The sequence below is a fragment of the Myxine glutinosa genome, chromosome 10 (assembly GCF_964187855.1).
Source record: "Myxine glutinosa chromosome 10, kmMyxGlut1.1, whole genome shotgun sequence".
Classification (NCBI taxonomy): Eukaryota; Metazoa; Chordata; class Myxini; order Myxiniformes; family Myxinidae; genus Myxine; species Myxine glutinosa.
In genome coordinates this window covers 136,696,434-136,714,240 of record NC_136270.1, presented here as the reverse complement: position 1 = coordinate 136,714,240, position 17,807 = coordinate 136,696,434, and the positions used below count along the sequence as shown (strand labels likewise).

Genomic DNA, 17,807 nt, shown 5'->3' with positions numbered 1-17,807 from the left:
GTGGTGAGTTTGAGGTGAAGGTGGGAGTGCATCAGGGGTCGGTACTAAATCCACTACTATTTGTAGCTGTGATGGAGGTGCTGGCTCAGAACATAAAGGAGGGTTTACCGTGGGAGTTGTTGTATGCAGATGATCTGGTGTTGATTGCAGAAAGTATGGATGGACTGAAGGAAAAGATGAACAAGTGGAAGGAATGTATGGAGACAAAAGGTCTGAAGGTGAATATCGGAAAGACGAAGGTGATGGCAAGTGGTAAAGCATGTGGTGAGGTTGAAATAACTGGGAAGTGGCCCTGTGCTGTGTGCAGGAAGGGTGTCGGAGTGACCTCCATTCAATGTACAATGTGCGCTGAGTGGGTTCATCAAAAATGTAGTGGTCTGAGAGGGTCATTAACCAGTGTGGCAGCTACATTCAAATGTAAGGTGTGCACAGAGGGAGCTGCAGATGGAGGAAATGTTGAGTTGGATCTTGGAGACGGCGTGAAGCTGGAAGGTGTTAAAACATTTTGCTACCTCGGAGACATGCTGAATGGAGAAGGTGGATCAGACTCGGCAACGGTTGCTCGAGTGAGATGTGCATGGCAGAAGTTTCGGGAACTGAGTGGCGTGCTGATGAGGAGGGGAGTGTCGTTGAAGCTGAAGGGAAAGGTGTATGCTGCATGTGTGAGAAGTGTTATGATTTATGGGAGCGAGACATGGGTAATGAACGTAGAGCAGCAACGAACGTTGGAAAGGGTGGAAATGCGAATGGTTCGATGGATGTGCGGAGTATCGTTGAGAGAGAGGAAGACAAATGATGAATTGCGAAAGATGATGGGAATAGAGCCTGTGATTGATACTGTGAAGAGGAACAGGTTGAGATGGTTTGGTCATGTGTTGAGGAAGGATGAAAGTGACTGGTTGAGAAGAGTGATGGAAATGAATGTAGAAGGAAGTAGGGGATGGGGAAGACCGAGAAAGACTTGGCTAAAGATGGTGGAAGAAGAAATCCGGGCAAGGGGGTTAACAAGGAGAGATGCAGAAAATAGGGCAAAATGGAGAAGATTGTCATGGGGACCGCAAGGCTAACCCCTGCTCTAGCAGGGAAAATGGCCTTAAAATGCATGTTGTTGTTGTGTTGTTGTGTTAATGATGGACATAGGTTTCTCCATTATGACGTCATAATCCGACAAGTACAAAACTTCATCCGATCAAGATGAAATTTCTTAAGCATCACCTATGGATAAATTTGGTGGAGAAAAAAAAATTAATAATGATGTCGTCATCGGTCACATGGTTCGGCCACCATATTTGCTTCAACACAAAAGCCTTTAAAAAAACACTAAAAACACATCCTGGCGAGGGTCTGCAAACTTTGATTGCTTTTTCGTGTTCTGCTTGTAATTGGCATTTTCAATCTGTGCTCCGTCTGTTCAAACAGGATTTGATGCCGACTCCGAAATTCTCCATAACTCCTCTGTAAGTGACTGGAGTGTTGGTAGCCTGATGGTAGTGCTCCACCTCCTACTTCAGGACAGTCAGGGTTCGAGGTTTGTTGGCATAAACTTGACTTTTGGCAGCACCCCAGAATAAAAAAAAATCCGAATAATCCCAGGCTGCGGGGCATCCACTCATTCGCTGTACCCAAGCTGATGACACTATGTCCAAACAGCTGGTGGAGCAAGTCGATGGTTTCACCTGCACTCCTGCAGTGTATGGTGGGGCAGCGTCATGCATGAACCATGCAAGTTTGAGTTGGTTTGGAGACAGTAGTTGAGCAAGGTCAGCGTGGAATTGGTGCAAGACCTTGCGGTACCGCTCGCCGTTGACTGTCATCATCTTACAATTGGTGTCCTCGAACCAATACGGTCCCAGCATACTCCATCTGGGACAGAAGCAAGTGGATTCGGGGCCCTTGAGAGACACATCAGACACCTACCTCATCAGGAGGCTCATCACACGTGACGATGCTGTGATTGTCGATAGCCCCATTCAAATGGAAGTGTTCTTCTTCACTGAATCAAAAGGAGTTCATCCAATTTGGGTATCTTTCCATTCGGTCACAGAAAGAATCACACAGTATTACTCGTCTTACCAGAGTTAATTTATGCCTTACAGATATGATGTAGGGGAAGATCTTGAGTTCAGAAGTGAAATGCGCCACACAGATGAGGCTGAATTCACCAGTTATTGGGAACATCAACAGTGGAATTTCTTGGGACTTTCGATAGCAGAATCTCTCACACGATCAATGTTGCATTGGTCCTTTGTAACACTTGGTGGGCAGCCACTGTTACCTTTATTTTGATTTTTCATGCTTCCATGTGCTTGGAAGTGCTCCACAAACCACTGAATGCTCCCATTGGAGGGTCCATTACAGGTGTGAATATTGTAATACTGACAGTATTGTCAGTGCACCTGCACTTAGGATTTTGTCTCAAACCACAAAGTCACGATTTTCACTTTTTGTTCCACTGTAAACACAAGAGTTTACGTAGGGTCCTACTTGTTAGAAATGGCATACCACCCCCAACATAACCTGCAAGACAGAGGTGCATAGCATTAGAAACATCAGAATATCAGGCTGCTGAAATAGTCCACTTTTTTTGAAACACTATGTATTGTGTGCTAAATGCATTGACTTGTGCCTTTGCTATGGACATCAGCAACTTCAGGGTTGGTACCGAAAGCCTTGTTAAAGGTGAGGGGCCTACCTACATATGTACAGAAAATGTGGGAGGTATTGATTGGGAAAAAAAAATCCCAACGAGAAAAGGGAAATAAATGAAAGGTAACAAGGAGAAACAAAGGAAAATGCTGCCAAGAGAAAATGGGGTTAAAGGAAGGAAAACAAAATGGGTCCACGCATGTTGAGAAATGGCTTGGGACACGTTTAAGTAACAAAATGGTCGCCAGTCGGCCTTGGATTTGTTCTCCAAACTAAATGGCGTGCATATATATGTAAACAGTCATTCATTATCTTTGTGCTAAGTGAACAACAACAACAACAACATGCATTTTAAAGGCCATTTTCCCTGCAAGAGTGGGGGTTAGCCTTGCGGTCCCCATGACAATCTTCTCCATTTTGCCCTATTTTCTGCATCTCTCCTTGTTAACCCCCTTGCCCGCATTTCTTCTTCGACCATCTTTAGCCAAGTCTTTCTCGGTCTTCCCCGTCCTCTACTTCCTTCTACATTCATTTCCATCACTCTTCTCAACCAGTCACTTTCATCCTTCCTCAACACATGACCAAACCATCTCAACCTGTTCCTCTTCACAGCATCAATCACAGGCTCTATTCCCATCATCTTTTGCAATTCATCATTTGTCTTCCTCTCTCTCAACGATACTCCACACATCCACCGAACCATTCTACATTCCACCCTTTCCAGCCTTCGTTGCTGCTCTACATTCATTACCCATGTCTCACTCCCATAAATCATAACACTTCTCACACATGCAGCATACACCTTTCCCTTCAGCTTCAACGACACTCCCCTCCTCATCGGCACGCCACTCAGTTCCCGAAACTTCTTCCATGCACATCTCACTTAGTTTGTGCTAAGTTTGAACAAGATAAGTAAATGCATGTCCAGGAAATGGTTGAGGACATGTTCAATATCGGGGGTTTATTTTTTTTACAACTAAAATGGCCACGAGTCTACCAGTCGGCCATCTTTGATCCAGATTTTTTAAAGGCCATTTTCCCTGCTGGAGCGGGGGTTAGCCTTGCGGGCCCCATGACAATTATTTTGGTTACCTTTTTGAGGCAATGTTTTATGGCTGGATGCCCTTCCTGACGCCAACCCTTTTAGTCACCTCTTATGACACGCAGGGATACGGTGTACCTATTCTAAACCGGCACACACCGGCACATTCATCCCAGTAGCTGGTACTCAATTTTCCGACCTCGGAAGGATGACAGGCTAAGTCAACCCCCCTGGTGTTAATCCAACAATCGACCGGGAGTCTAACCTAAGATCCTAGGATCCCAAGCCAGCATCCTAACCGCTAAGCCAACGCCAGGCTCCATCTTTGATCAGTTCGCAAAATAAAGTGAGGTGCAAAGTGCCACTCTCTTTATATAAGGGATAGTTTCTCAGTATGCAGCCTTAACATGGGGACTGAAAATATGTTTTTCGGCTTCTACTGGACGAAATCTGCTGCAAATTTTAGAAGTAAATGCTTTGTACATCGATGTAATACAACAACAAACAACATGCATTTTAAGGCCATTTTCCCTGCTAGAGCGGGGGTTAGCCTTGCGGTCCCCATGACAATCTTCTCCATCTTGCCCTATTTTCTGCATCTCTCCTAGTTAACCCCCTTGCCCGCATTTCTTCTACCACCATCTTTAGCCAAGTCTTTCTCGGTCTTCCCCGTCCTCTACTTCCTTCTACATTCATTTCCATCACTCTTCTCAACCAGTCACCTTCATCCTTCCTCAACACATGACCAAACCATCTCAACCTGTTCCTCTTCACAGCATCAATCACAGGCTCTATTCCCATCATCTTTCACAATTCATCATTTGTCTTCCTCTCTCTCAACGAAACTCCGCACATCCATCGAACCATAACCATAACGATGTAATACGTTCCAAATTTCAGCAATGTCTGTTTCCACATTCTAGAGTTTCCAAATATAATATAAAGGATTCCCACGAGGTAAATCATTGAGGTGCAGCTATGCTGGTGATGCAATGCACATGTAGTATTGGGCAGGAATTTCTGCGATTTGACCAGGATGGAGACAATAACTCACCTACTGTTCATCCAACCACATGGCGGCATATTTAATGTCCAACAACCAAGACCATCAGGTGGGTGGATGAGACGTGCCACCTATTTTGGCTCCTGAAGGGAAATAGCTTTAAACAAAATTGGAGACGGGAGGTATGCACACGCTCACCAGATTTTCTGTGTCGGAGAATTGTTTGTCGATCCTTCGTGGAGATTGTTTTCCAGTTATAACATTGCTCAAGTTGTACGACCCCTGTGAGGGCTTCAAACCTGTAAAAAGCAACAAAATTATATTTTGCACCGATGACCGTATGACGACTGTCAAATGCAAAACAATAAAATATTTTAAAATACTCCACACATATATCAATAACAAGGTAATAACTATCAAATATACAAGGAGTGGATCAATTAAAGTTCGATAAAGAAAGAACAACAAAAATATATCCTATACTTCCACATCCTCTACAATCTAATTCTTCCCTCCAGGATTTCAAGACAGCTGTTCACAACCATCTCAGATCATTCCCCATCCACAATCTTTACTACTCCCCATTGACTCTTCCCAATCCCACTTTTATTTTTATTTTTGCTATACATAATCGAGGTTTGTGGAAGACCCAGTGCGGGTACACTGAATTGATCAGGACGTAACAGGACAAAAGGACCAGCAGAGAGACAAGGGGGGGCGGGGGGGGGGGACGGACACCAACAGCAGAGCCGAAGGCCAAGACAAAGGGAGGCGAATAAACAATGGGTGTGGAGAAGAATGGGGGAAAGGAGAGGATGCACAGGGTGGACAAGATGGATACAGAAGGGAACTCGGAGGGAAATCAGGAAATCTGGAAGGAGGAGGGAATTGGGTAGGGTTAACAAAAAACATCATGGTTTTGGATTGGGGATGATGGTTAACAGCTGCCTTAAAGACCTGGAGGGAAGAATAACATGGAAGAGAATGTGGAAGTTGGTTCCACAGGTGGAAAAAAGAGGAGTAAATGAGTGGAGGTGAGCAGTAATTCTGAATTTGTGTAGTTTCACGAGAAAAGGGTTGATGGCTGACCGTCTGGGCGCTGCAGAAACCAGAGGGTGGGGGTGAAAGGGGGGTAGGAGGACGTAGGAGGGGGAATGAGACAAAGCATGCAAAGAGCACAGGAAATGGGTCGGTAGAAGACAGAGACCACCGACCTGCCTGCGATGGCGACGTGGTAGACCCATAGAGTCACCTTTATCGTGGGAGATTCCAATGGTCTTGAAGGACTTGGTTTCCACAGCGTCAAACTGAGCAAGGTGTGAGGCAGGGGAGCCAGCGCAGAGGGGAAAGCATAACTCCGTCAAGATGCAGATGAAAGCTTTCTACATGGATAGTTCAGGTATGCCAAGAAAGGACTTTATACGATAGAGGATGCCCAGTTTGGAGGCTGGCTTTGGAAGCCATCTTTAAAATGTGGTTTGCCAAATTTCCACCCTCTTTCCACCTTTCCTGTTTTCCTTCCTGAGAGTTCGCTTCTGTATATATCTTATCCACTCTGTCATCCCCTCGTCCTCATTATTCCCCACATCCCCTTTCTCCAAAGTCTCTCTCCATTTTGTTTCAAGACATAGGGCAATACCCCCGGCACTCACCTGGTAGAATAAACAGTATACTGCACCGACTAAAGGTATTTTAAACCAATTTCAATGCTTGTAGAAGACAGGGTGGCATGTACAGTCACGTGAAAAAGTAAGTACACCCCATGTAAAGTTTTGACTTTTTCAACATATTTCAACATACAGCTATTTGATCTTCATTTCAACAATATTGATAGATAAAGGTGATATAATATAACAAATATCATGAAACATTTACATTTTGTAGTCCATTGTATAATTTAAATAAACAAATGCAAATTTTGCATGTGGAAAAAGTAAGTACACCCCGACATTTATCACTACTTCAAATACCTAAAATTAGAATCAGGTGCACCAGCTCAGGTGCAAATGATTAGAACATCGTTAGAGAAGATCTTGGAGGAACCTGTCTTATTTAAACCTCAGACATTTAGTTTGGTTTGCTCTTTGTTGTTGAAGTGTGCGGCGTCACCATGCCTAGATCAGAAGAGCTCTTTGAGGCCTTCAGGAAGGTTATAGATGCCTACGAGTCTGGGAAGGGATTTAAAAAGATCTCCAAACAATTTGAAATCAATCATTCGACTGTCCGGAAGATCATCTACAAGTGGAGAAGATTCCAAACAACTGCCAACTTGTTCAGGCCAGGCTGCCCCAGCATGTTCAGCCAGAGAGCAGACCGCAAGATGCTGAAAGAAGTCTCTAAGAACCCTAGAATGTCATCACGGGACCTACAGGTAGCTCTTGCCACTGTTGATGTCAAAGTGCACAAGTCTACCATTTGAAAGAGGCTGGACAAATTTGATCTACATGGGAGGTGTGCCAGGAGGAAACCATTGCAGAAAACAAAGAACAACAGGGCAAGACTAAAGTTTGCCAATGAACACCTCGGCAAAGACCAGCACTTCTGGAACAATGTGCTCTGGACAGATGAGTCAAAGGTCGAGCTATTTGGCCACAGTACCAGAAGACATGTTTGGCGAAAACCAAAGACAGCATTTGACCACAAGAACCCGATACCAACTGTAAAGCATGGTGGTGGAAATATTATGGTTTGGGGCAGCTTTGCTGCATCAGGGCCTGGGCAGCTCACCATCATAGAATCAACGATGAATTCTTCATTGTACCAGAGGATGCTTGAGGATAATGTGAGGCCATCTGTCGGAAAGTTGAAGCTCAACCAAAGGTGGACCTTGCAACATGACAATAACCCAAAACATACCAGAAAATCCACCAAGGAATGGCTGAAAAGAAAGAAATGGAGGGTTCTGGAATGGCCAAGTCAAAGCCCGGATCGAAATCCCATCGAGATGTTGTGGGGGATTTGAAACGAGCTGTGCATGCAAGAAACCCCTCAAACATCGCACAGCTGAAAGAATTCTGCATGGTGGAGTGGGCAAAAATTTGTCCCAGTCGATGTCAGAGACTGGTAGACAGTTATAAGAAACACCTACTTGAGGTTGTTTCTGCCAAAGAGGGAAATACCACCTATTAGAGCCAAGGGTGTACTAACTTTTTCCACATGCGAAATTTGCTTTGATGTTTATTTTTGGTTGAATTAATTATTGCAAAGTCAATTTCTCATTGTTTTTTGTTCAATTAGATCACCTTTATCTGTAGATACTGTTTAAATAAAGATCAAATATTGATATGTCCACATATGTTAAAAAGATTTTAAAAAGATTTCATGGGGTAGGGTTAGGGTAGGGTTGGTACTTACTTTTTCCACATGCGAAATTTCCATTTACGTTTATTTAAATTATACAATGGACTACAAAATGTAAATGTTTCATGATATTTGTTATATTATATCACCTTCATCTATCCATATTGTTGAAATGAAGATCAAATAGCTGTATGTTGAAATAAGTTGAAAAAGTCAAAACTGTACATGGGGTGCACTTACTTTTTCTGACTGTATAATCATACTAACATAATCAAAAGACTAAACAAAAACTAAAATAACAAAACCTATTTTAGGGGGGAACCACCCCCAACCCCCTCCCCCATCACCCTCCCATCACCCTGCCATCACCCTGCCATCACCCTGCCATCACCCTGCCATCACCCTGCCATCACCCTCCCATCACCCTGCCATCACCCTCCCATCACCCTGCCATCACCCTCCCACCACCCTCCCATCACCCTCCCATCACCCTCCCATCACCCTCCCATCACCCTCCCATCACCCTCCCATCACCCTTTATTGGACCATTTGACTTCTATAGGGTTGGTTTTCTAAGGCTTATATCAAAATATTAACTTATATCAAATAAGTCTTTTAAGGTGGAAGCGCGATGACGTCACCGCGTCACGCGGCACGAATGGTTCCATTGTGCACGCTTTCGTTTTATTTCCAAATTAAAATCTGTTTTCACTTTTGCCGTAAAAAGGACATCAGTGCATCGAGTGTGGTATCTTATTTGGTGAAATTCGGTCGATTTGAAGTGATGAAAATAAAATGTGATCGTGGAAAATCGTAGCGAGGGGCCATTTTGAATCGGTTTTCGATTATTGCACCGGATTATTGCACCCTCCCATCACCCTCCCCCATCACCCTGCCCCATCACCCTGCCCCATCACCCTCCCCCATCACCCTCCCCCATCACCCTGCCATCACCCTGCCATCACCCTGCCATCACCCTCCCATCACCCTCCCATCACCCTCCCATCACCCTCCCACCACCCTCCCATCACCCAGCCATCACCCTCCCATCACCCTCCCATCACCCTCCCATCACCCTTTATTGGACCATTTGACTTCTATAGGGTTGGTTTTCTGAGGCTTATATCAAAATATTAACTTATATCAAATAAATCTTTTAAGGTGAAAGCGCGATAACGTCACCACATCACGCGGCACGAATGCACGCCTGTGTCGTCGGAGGTATTGACTTCTATAGGGTTGGTTTTCTAAGGCTTATATCAAAATATTAACTTATATCAAATAAGTCTTTTAAGGTGAAAGCGCGATGACGTCACCACGTCACGCGGCACGAATGCGCGCCGGTGTCGTCGGAGGCATTGACTTATATAGGGTTGGTTTTCTAAGGCTGTAGGCCGCACCTCATTTTGTCGAATAAAGTGGTATTCGGGTGGTTCCGGTATTTGGGACCGCAGGGACGGAAAGTGCAGGTACGGGGTGCTTGGCACTCCCCAGCCGGCCCGCTCTGAAGGTTCGGATCGGGACACCGGGATTCATTCCGGTCGCCTGGTCGGCCCGGAGGTGGGGGTGCGGGGCCTGTCACGGAACGTCAAAACAAACGGCCTGCCGGGGCCGCCCAAAAGTCGGGCGTGAGGGGCGCGTCCACTAATGGAACGCCTCTCGCTTCCCAGATCGAGGGCCACGTGGTCAGGAGAACCTCGTCCCTACTGGTTGCCCTGCCGTCCCACCGGGAGCGCTGGCAGGGTGTACTTCAAACTAAGCTTAAGTGTCAAGTGTTAAGTTCCTCCTTGCCCTCGCAAGGGAAAGGCTAGGGTCAAGCTCTTCCAAATTTCCAAACACTAGAAATCGGACGTCTCAAATTAATTAACTAATTTGTTAATACATCTCAGTCGCCCGCGACCTCTCTAGCGCGGGCGTCGAACCAGTTCATTTACGGGCGACCGGGCCGAGTATCGGCTCGGCCGTGGCCGAAGCCGTTGATTCCGCCATAGCACGCTAACGCGTAGGCTCACGCGTTCCTGGTCCGCCGGGGCTCCGCGGGTGTCCTACCGTGCCCGGCACTGCTGATCTCTCAAACTTCCGGGAGTAGGTGCCGGTGTCCGGGGACGGAGTTCGCTGTCTAAACATGGTAGCGCGAGGCCAGTGGGACCGCCGGGACCCACGTGCACTCACAAGTTGTTCTGCGCGTGGGCAGCAGTTTCAGACCAGGGCGCCCAAACGCTCCCCAGCTAAAGTTCATCCTGAAAGCACCCACATTGTGCGGACAAACCAAGTCAAGGGCCACGTGGTCAGGAGAACCTCGTCCCTTCCGGTCACACTTTGCCTATCGGCCGGCTTAGAAGACCGAAATTGTGACGGTGTCACCCGAAAAAAATCGAGTGTGGTATCTTATTTGGTGAAATTCGGTCGATTTGAAGTGGTGAAAATAAAATGTGATCGTGGAAAATCATAGCGAGGGGCCATTTTGAATCGATTTTCGATTATTGCACCGGATTATTGCACCCTCCCATCACCCTGCCCCATCACCCTCTCCCATCACCCTCTCCCATCACCCTCCCATCACCCTGCCATCACCCTGCCATCACCCTGCCATCACCCTGCCATCACCCTGCCATCACCCTGCCACCACCCTCCCACCACCCTCCCATCACCCTCCCACCACCCTCCCACCACCCTCCCATCACCCTCCCATCACCCTCCCACCACCCTCCCATCACCCTGCCATCACCCTGCCATCACCCTTTATTGGACCATTTGACTTCTATAGGGTTGGTTTTCTAAGGCTTATATCAAAATATTAACTTATATCAAATAAATCTTTTAAGGTGAAAGCGCGATAACGTCACCACGTCACGCGGCACGAATGCACGCCTGTGTCGTCGGAGGTATTGACTTCTATAGGGTTGGTTTTCTAAGGCTTATATCAAAATATTAACTTATATCAAATAAATATTTTAAGGTGAAAGCGCGATGACGTCACCACGTCACGCGGCACGAATGCGCGCCGGTGTCGTCGGAGGTATTGACTTATATAGGGTTGGTTTTCTAAGGCTGTCGGCCGCACCTCATTTTGTCGAATAAAGTGGTATTCGGGTGGTTCCGGTATTTGGGACCGCAGGGACGGAAAGTGCAGGTACGGGGTGCTTGGCACTCCCCAGCCGGCCCGCTCTGAAGGTTCGGATCGGGACACCGGGATTCATTCCGGTCGCCCGGTCGGCCCGGAGGTGGGGGTGCGGGGCCTGTCACGGAACGTCAAAACAAACGGCCTGCCGGGGCCGCCCAAAAGTCGGGCGTGAGAGGCGCGTCCACTAATGGAACGCCTCTCGCTTCCCAGATCGAGGGCCACGTGGTCAGGCGAACCTCGTCCCTTCTGGTTGCCCTGCCGTCCCGCCGTGGGCGCTGGCAGGGTGTACTTCAAACTAAGCTTAAGTGTCAAGTGTTAAGTTCCTCCTTGCCCTCGCAAGGGAAAGGCTAGGGTCAAGCTCTTCCAAATTTCCAAACACTAGAAATCGGACATCTCAAATTAATTAACTCATTTGTTAATACATCTCAGTCGCCCGCGACCTCTCTAGCGCGGGCGTCGAACCAGTTCATTTCCGGGCGACCGGGCCGAGTATCGGCCCGGCCGTGGCCGAAGCCGTTGATTCCGCCGTAGCACGCTAACGCGTAGGGTCGCGCGTCCCCGGTCCGCCGGGGCTCCGCGGGTGTCCTACCGTGCCCACGTCACCATGCTCCCTGAATAAGAGAGTCAGACGTGGTGCCCGGGGACGGAGTTCGCTGTCTAAACATGGTAGCGCTAGGCCAGTGGGACCGCCGGGTACCTGCTCAGACCGCAATTTTTCCAATGCCTTGAACAAACATTGGTACATCACGGGTGATGAAGGTTGTGGTTAAGTTTCATCGGAATTGCATGTGTAGTTTCTGAGAAGAAAGCAAACACCTATTTTGGGGGGCAACTCCCCCGCCCCCCTTATACCCTCAAAGGGGCAGATTTTTTTTTTTCATGCCGTGAACAAACTTTGGTACATCACGGGTGATGAAGGTTGTGGTCAAGTTTCATCGAAATCGTGTGTGTAGTTTCAGAGAAAAAAGCAAATATTTTGGGGGGTCAAACCTGGACCCAATTTGACACCCCGAAGATCCCCTCAGACTTCGATTTTCTTCGTGCCATGAACAAACTTTAGTCACAACACAACAAATATAATTGTGCCAAATTTGGTCGCAGCCCCATCAGCGGTTTCGGAGAAGAAGTTCCCAGTATTTACGGACGGACTGACGGACGGACGACGCTCCATCGCATAAGCTCCCCTGAACTTCGTTCCAGGTGAGCTAAACAACAACAACAAAAAAACCCCCAACTTGCACCTTCATAAATGTATTATACATGTTAATTTAAAGTTTTATGGTTGCCAATTAAATTGCAGCTTTTAATTTTTCTTATAAACTTAATTCTCTCTGGAAGTTGTAACTGTCTAAATATCAGGTGTGTCATTCTGGGCCTCACTTGAAGATGGGTAAACACCCAGACCTGGTTCGCCCTTGTTGGCAAGTTTCATGCACGCCGTCCATAATTGGGTGGTGTGGGCGAGATGGGATGATCAAAACCTCATTCTTACGCCCTCTCTTACTGTTTCTCAAACTTCAGTCGATTTTGTATGGGTTTGAAATAAACAATCGCAATAAATCATAGAAAGCTGTTTTGAACGGTTCTTATCGACACTTTTATGACTAAAACTATGTTCTCTCACTTGAAGATTGTGTGCACGGCCATGTTTATAGTGTGCTTCATAGAGCATGTCGTTTAAGATAACTGTAATGGACTCCAAACAAGTCAAACTTCGATTCCAATATGAAGCTACTTCCCTTCATATCCTCGGGTTACCTTTACCACGTGTGGGGCGAGAGGGCAGGGGAATTTTGACGTCAAAACAACTTCCAGCATTCTCTGAACACGGTGATTTCACATATAGAAACCGAATGCGTAGATTTCAACCTACACCGAAATGGATGTGAACAGAATCATTTTTGAGTTCGTCGATTTTGAGTTGAGGCCACAGGAAGTATTATTATTATTTTGTAGGCAACCTTTGGCTGCTGGTTGCATCATTGCTAGGAGTGCAGCCATGTCGCTGATGCAGTGCTCCATTTCCAGTAAGCTGGTTCTCATTTTGACGACACCTAGTGTTGGCCGAATGGTTAGGGTGGCGGGCTTGGGATCCTAAGGTCCTGAGTTCGAATCCCCTTCAGCTGTTGAATTAATACCAGGTGGGGTTGACTCAACCTGTCATCCTTCCGAGATCGGTGAAATGAGTACCAGGGTACTGGGTCCTCTCCCAAGGAGGATGGTGGCGGAATTTGCACTCTGGCCGCCGTAAAAACACCTCATTCCGTAGCACACATGGTGGTGTGTGTCGGGATGGTGCTGAGAGTCGTCCAAGGACACAGCGACATGCTGATCCAGCGCACGTTCCCATAATATAGTCACGTCCCCTGTAGTGAACACCGCAAGGTGAGATATGGCCGATCGAGCTTCAAGTCCGAGGCGTACACAAACTATGGCGGTTCCTTTTACACGCGCGGGGCTGGAGGGTAACAAGGCTTACCTGCACGGACGGACATGGCACGGGGGTTATCCAAATCCCACAACAATCAAACGTACAAGACAGGACAATCAACAACACAACAATTAAAATGCAACAAATAATGATTTAATAAAAATAAATGCCAGGATAACAACGAATGTGCGGTAAAAGTAATTCCTAATTGAGGCGCCCCCACATAGACTCAAATACAGACACAGGGAGAAATAAATGAAAGTAATAATGTGTGTATAATGTTAGCTGGTACTCACCTCTGGCGCCCTTGACCATCCGGGGTCGTCAACGGTCCCGCGTCCCTGCGCGGGAAAACACGTGTTGGCGCAAAGTCGCATTCACAGCCAGCCGCCGACAAGAAGCGAAGAGAACAGGCCCGAGCTCCTCCCACGTCCTTCCTGCTCGGCTGCACCGAGCCCCAACGTTCCTTTCAGGCGCACACGGCACCAAGCACAGCCGTGACGAAGCCAGCACCAAGAAGAGGAAAGGATGCGTCCGCTTCCACCAGCCAGGAACAGTGAGAGGGTAATACGTCTGCTCGCGACGAAGCCCGGACCAGGAGAGAGATAATAAAATGCGTCTTCCTACGACCAAACCAGGAACAGAGAGAGAGAGAACAGCGCGTCCACCCACAATCATACCCAGGGCAAGAGAGAGAGAGAAAATGGCGGGACGTGTCCTTTTTGTCCCTGGTGCAAGAATGCTCTCTCTCTCTCTCTGACGTCACGCGTGCTCCAACAACCGAGCGCCACCCGCTCACCCCATCGTTTCATGGTCAATCGTCCTTCGGAGCATGGCCTCACGGCCCTCTTCGCGTCCATCGCTGGGTGGTGTCGTAGTGGTAGATTGGCCGGTTCCAGTCGGTGATCGCTTTAATTTATTTAAGCGCTGATCGCATGGCTGGTGTTGCAAATGTCATACGGAACAAAGGGGAAACCACAGAGGCAACTACACAAAGGGGGCCTACCCTTATATGAATGAATGAATGGTCGTTTTAAGGCCATTTTTCCCCGCTAGAGCGGGGGTTAGCCTTGCGGGCCCCATGACAATCATGGTTCCCTGTTTGAGGCAATGTTTTTATGGCCGGATGCCCTTCCTGACGCCAACCCTTCGTCGCCTCTTACGATGCGCAGGGATACGGTGCACCTATTCTAAACCAGGGTACACACCGGGATCATTCATCCCAGCAAGCTGGTACTCAATTTGCCGACCTCGGAAGGATGACAGGCTGAGTCAACCCCCCTGGTGTTAATTCAGCGATCGACCGGGATTCGAACTCAGGATCCTCAGATCCCAAGCCAGCACCCTAACCGCTAAGCCAACACCAGGCTACGGAGTCTACCCTTATACCCTAACCAATTAGCATAACTCCACCCCTCGCATGGAGACAAACACACTAACACGACATCCGGCCCTACTTAGTTACAGGAAGGTTTCTTCTTCTTTGCGACAGTCGGAGCACACTACCCTATACAATCTACTTGGGTATTTCATTGGCTACTAAGGTATTTCATTGGCTACCCTTACAAACGTAATGTATGTGTATATATATATATATATGTATATGTATAATATGTATATCTGTGCAGTGTCTGTGTTGTGTTGTCACTGAACTACTTCCTCAAACTACTCACTTCTGGTATGCACCTACCTCTCCCGTGTGAATGTCCTAAGGGTATTATTTTTGAAACATTTTGAATTTTTTTTTGCCCCAACTTAAATCTTTAACTTCAATTGTTTATAAGACGTAATATCACATATATTACAAATACATTTGTGCAATATAATTGTTTGTATTATGATTGGTGTAAACCATGACAAAACAGCAACTCAGGTATAGCCATCTATCCTATATATCTCCATATCTGGGCAGCGTCTGTGTTGTCACTGAATGACTCCCTCAAACTTCTGTGTTCTGTGGTTGTGAAGCGTTTTTAATAACGTAGCTGTGAGGCGTTTTTAATTACGTGGTGGTGAGGCGTTTTGAATTATGTGGTGGTCAGGCGTTTTGAATTACGTGGTGATGAGGTGTTTTTAATTACGTAATGTCAGGCGTTTTGAATTACGTGGTGGTGAGGTGTTTTGAATTACGTGGTGGTAAGGCGTTTTGAATTACGCGGTGATGAGGTGTTTTGAATTACGTGGTGGTGAGGCGTTTTGAATTGCGTGGTGGTGAGGCGTTTTGAATTACGTGGTGGTGAGATGTTTTGAATTACGTGGTGGTCAGGCGTTTTGAATTACGTGGTGGTGAGGTGTTTTGAATTACGTGGTGGTAAGGCGTTTTGAATTATGTGGTGGAGGCGTTTTGAATTACGCGGTGATGAGGTGTTTTGAATTACTTGGTGGTGAGGTGTTTTGAATTACGTGGTGGTGAGGTGTTTTGAATTACGCGGTGATGAGGTGTTTTGAATTACGTGGTGGTGAGGTGTTTTGAATTACGTGGTGGTGAGGCGTTTTGAATTACGTGGTGGTGAGGCGTTTTGAATTACGTGGTGGTGAGGCGTTTTGAATTACGTGGTGGTGAGGCGTTTTGAATTACGTGGTGGTGAGGTGTTTTGAATTACGTGGTGGTCAGGCGTTTTGAATTACGTGGTGGTGAGGCGTTTTGAATTACGTGGTGGTAAGGCGTTTTGAATTATGTGGTGGAGGCGTTTTGAATTACACGGTGATGAGGTGTTTTGAATTACGTGGTGGTGAGGCGTTTTGAATTACGTGGTGGTGAGGTGTTTTGAATTACGTGGTGGTGAGGTGTTTTGAATTACGTCGTGGTGAGGTGTTTTGAATTACGCCGTGGTGAGGAGTTTTGAATTACGTCGTGGTGAGGAGTTTTGAATTACGTGGTGGTGAGGCGTTTTGAATTACGTGGTGGTGAGGTGTTTTGAATTACGTGGTGGTCAGGCGTTTTGAATTACGTGGTGGTAAGGCGTTTTGAATTACGCGGTGATGGTGTTTTGAATTACGTGGTGGTGAGGCGTTTTTAATAACGTGGTGGTGAGGCGTTTTTAATTACGTGGTGGCGAGGTGTTTTTAATTACGTGGTGGCGAGGTGTTTTTAATTACGTGGTGGCGAGGTGTTTTTAATCACGTGGTGGCGAGGTGTTTTTAATCACGTGGTGGCGAGGTGTTTTTAATCACGTGGTGGCGAGGTGTTTTTAATCACGTGGTGGCGAGGTGTTTTTAATCACGTGGTTGCAAGGTGTTTTTAATCACGTGGTGGCGAGATGTTTTTAATTACGTGGTGGCGAGGTGTTTTTAATTACGCGGTGGCGAGGTGTTTTTAATTACGTGGTGGCGAGGTGTTTTGAATTACGTGGTGGCGAGGCGTTTTTAATTACGTGGTGGTGAGGCGTTTTTAATTACGTGGTGGCGAGGTGTTTTGAATTACGTGGTGGCGAGGTGTTTTGAATTACGTGGTGGTGAGGCGTTTTTAATCACGTGGTGGCGAGGTGTTTTTAATCACATGGTGGCGAGATGTTTTTAATTACATGGTGGTGAGGTGTTTTTAATCACGTGGTGGCGAGGTGTTTTTAATTACGTGGTGGCGAGGTGTTTTTAATTACGTGGTGGCGAGGTGTTTTTAATCACGTGGTGGCGAGATGTTTTTAATTACGTGGTGGCGAGGTGTTTTTAATCACGTGGTGGTGAGGTGTTTTTAATCACGTGGTGGTGAGGTGTTTTTAATCACGTGGTGGCGAGATGTTTTTAATTACGTGGTGGCGAGGTGTTTTTAATTACGTGGTGGCGAGGTGTTTTTAATTACGTGGTGGCGAGGTGTTTTTAATTACGTGGTGGCGAGGTGTTTTGAATTACGTGGTGGCGAGGTGTTTTGAATTACGTGGTGGTGAGGGGTTTTTAATTACGTGGTGGCGAGGTGTTTTTAATTACGTGGTGGCGAGGTGTTTTGAATTACGTGGTGGTGAGGCGTTTTTAATCACGTGGTGGCGAGGTGTTTTTAATCACGTGGTGGCGAGATGTTTTTAATTACGTGGTGGTGAAGTGTAATTGTCCCAAACTTCCAGTCTGCACCTACCCCTCCGATATGCATGTGCTGGGGGTTCTTTTTTGAATTTTTATTTTTTTCAACCTAAATCTTCAACCAAAATTGCTTATAAAAATGTAATATCACAACAAATACAAATAAATTTGTGCAAAATAATTGTTTCTATTATGATTGGTGTAAATCATGACAACGTATGGTTGTCATGATTTACGTGGTGGTGGT

The 17,807-nt window shown here is 46.6% G+C and overlaps 1 protein-coding gene across 1 annotated transcript in view; it reads right to left on the bottom strand.

The window, feature by feature from the left end:
- LOC137433730 (ubiquitin carboxyl-terminal hydrolase 37) overlaps positions 1-17,807 on the bottom strand; it is a 149,500-nt gene that overhangs the window by 106,253 nt on the left and 25,440 nt on the right. The window contains 1 exon segment of the mRNA XM_078786177.1: positions 4,890-4,990. Within this exon segment, the coding sequence (XP_078642303.1) occupies positions 4,890-4,990 (101 nt within the window).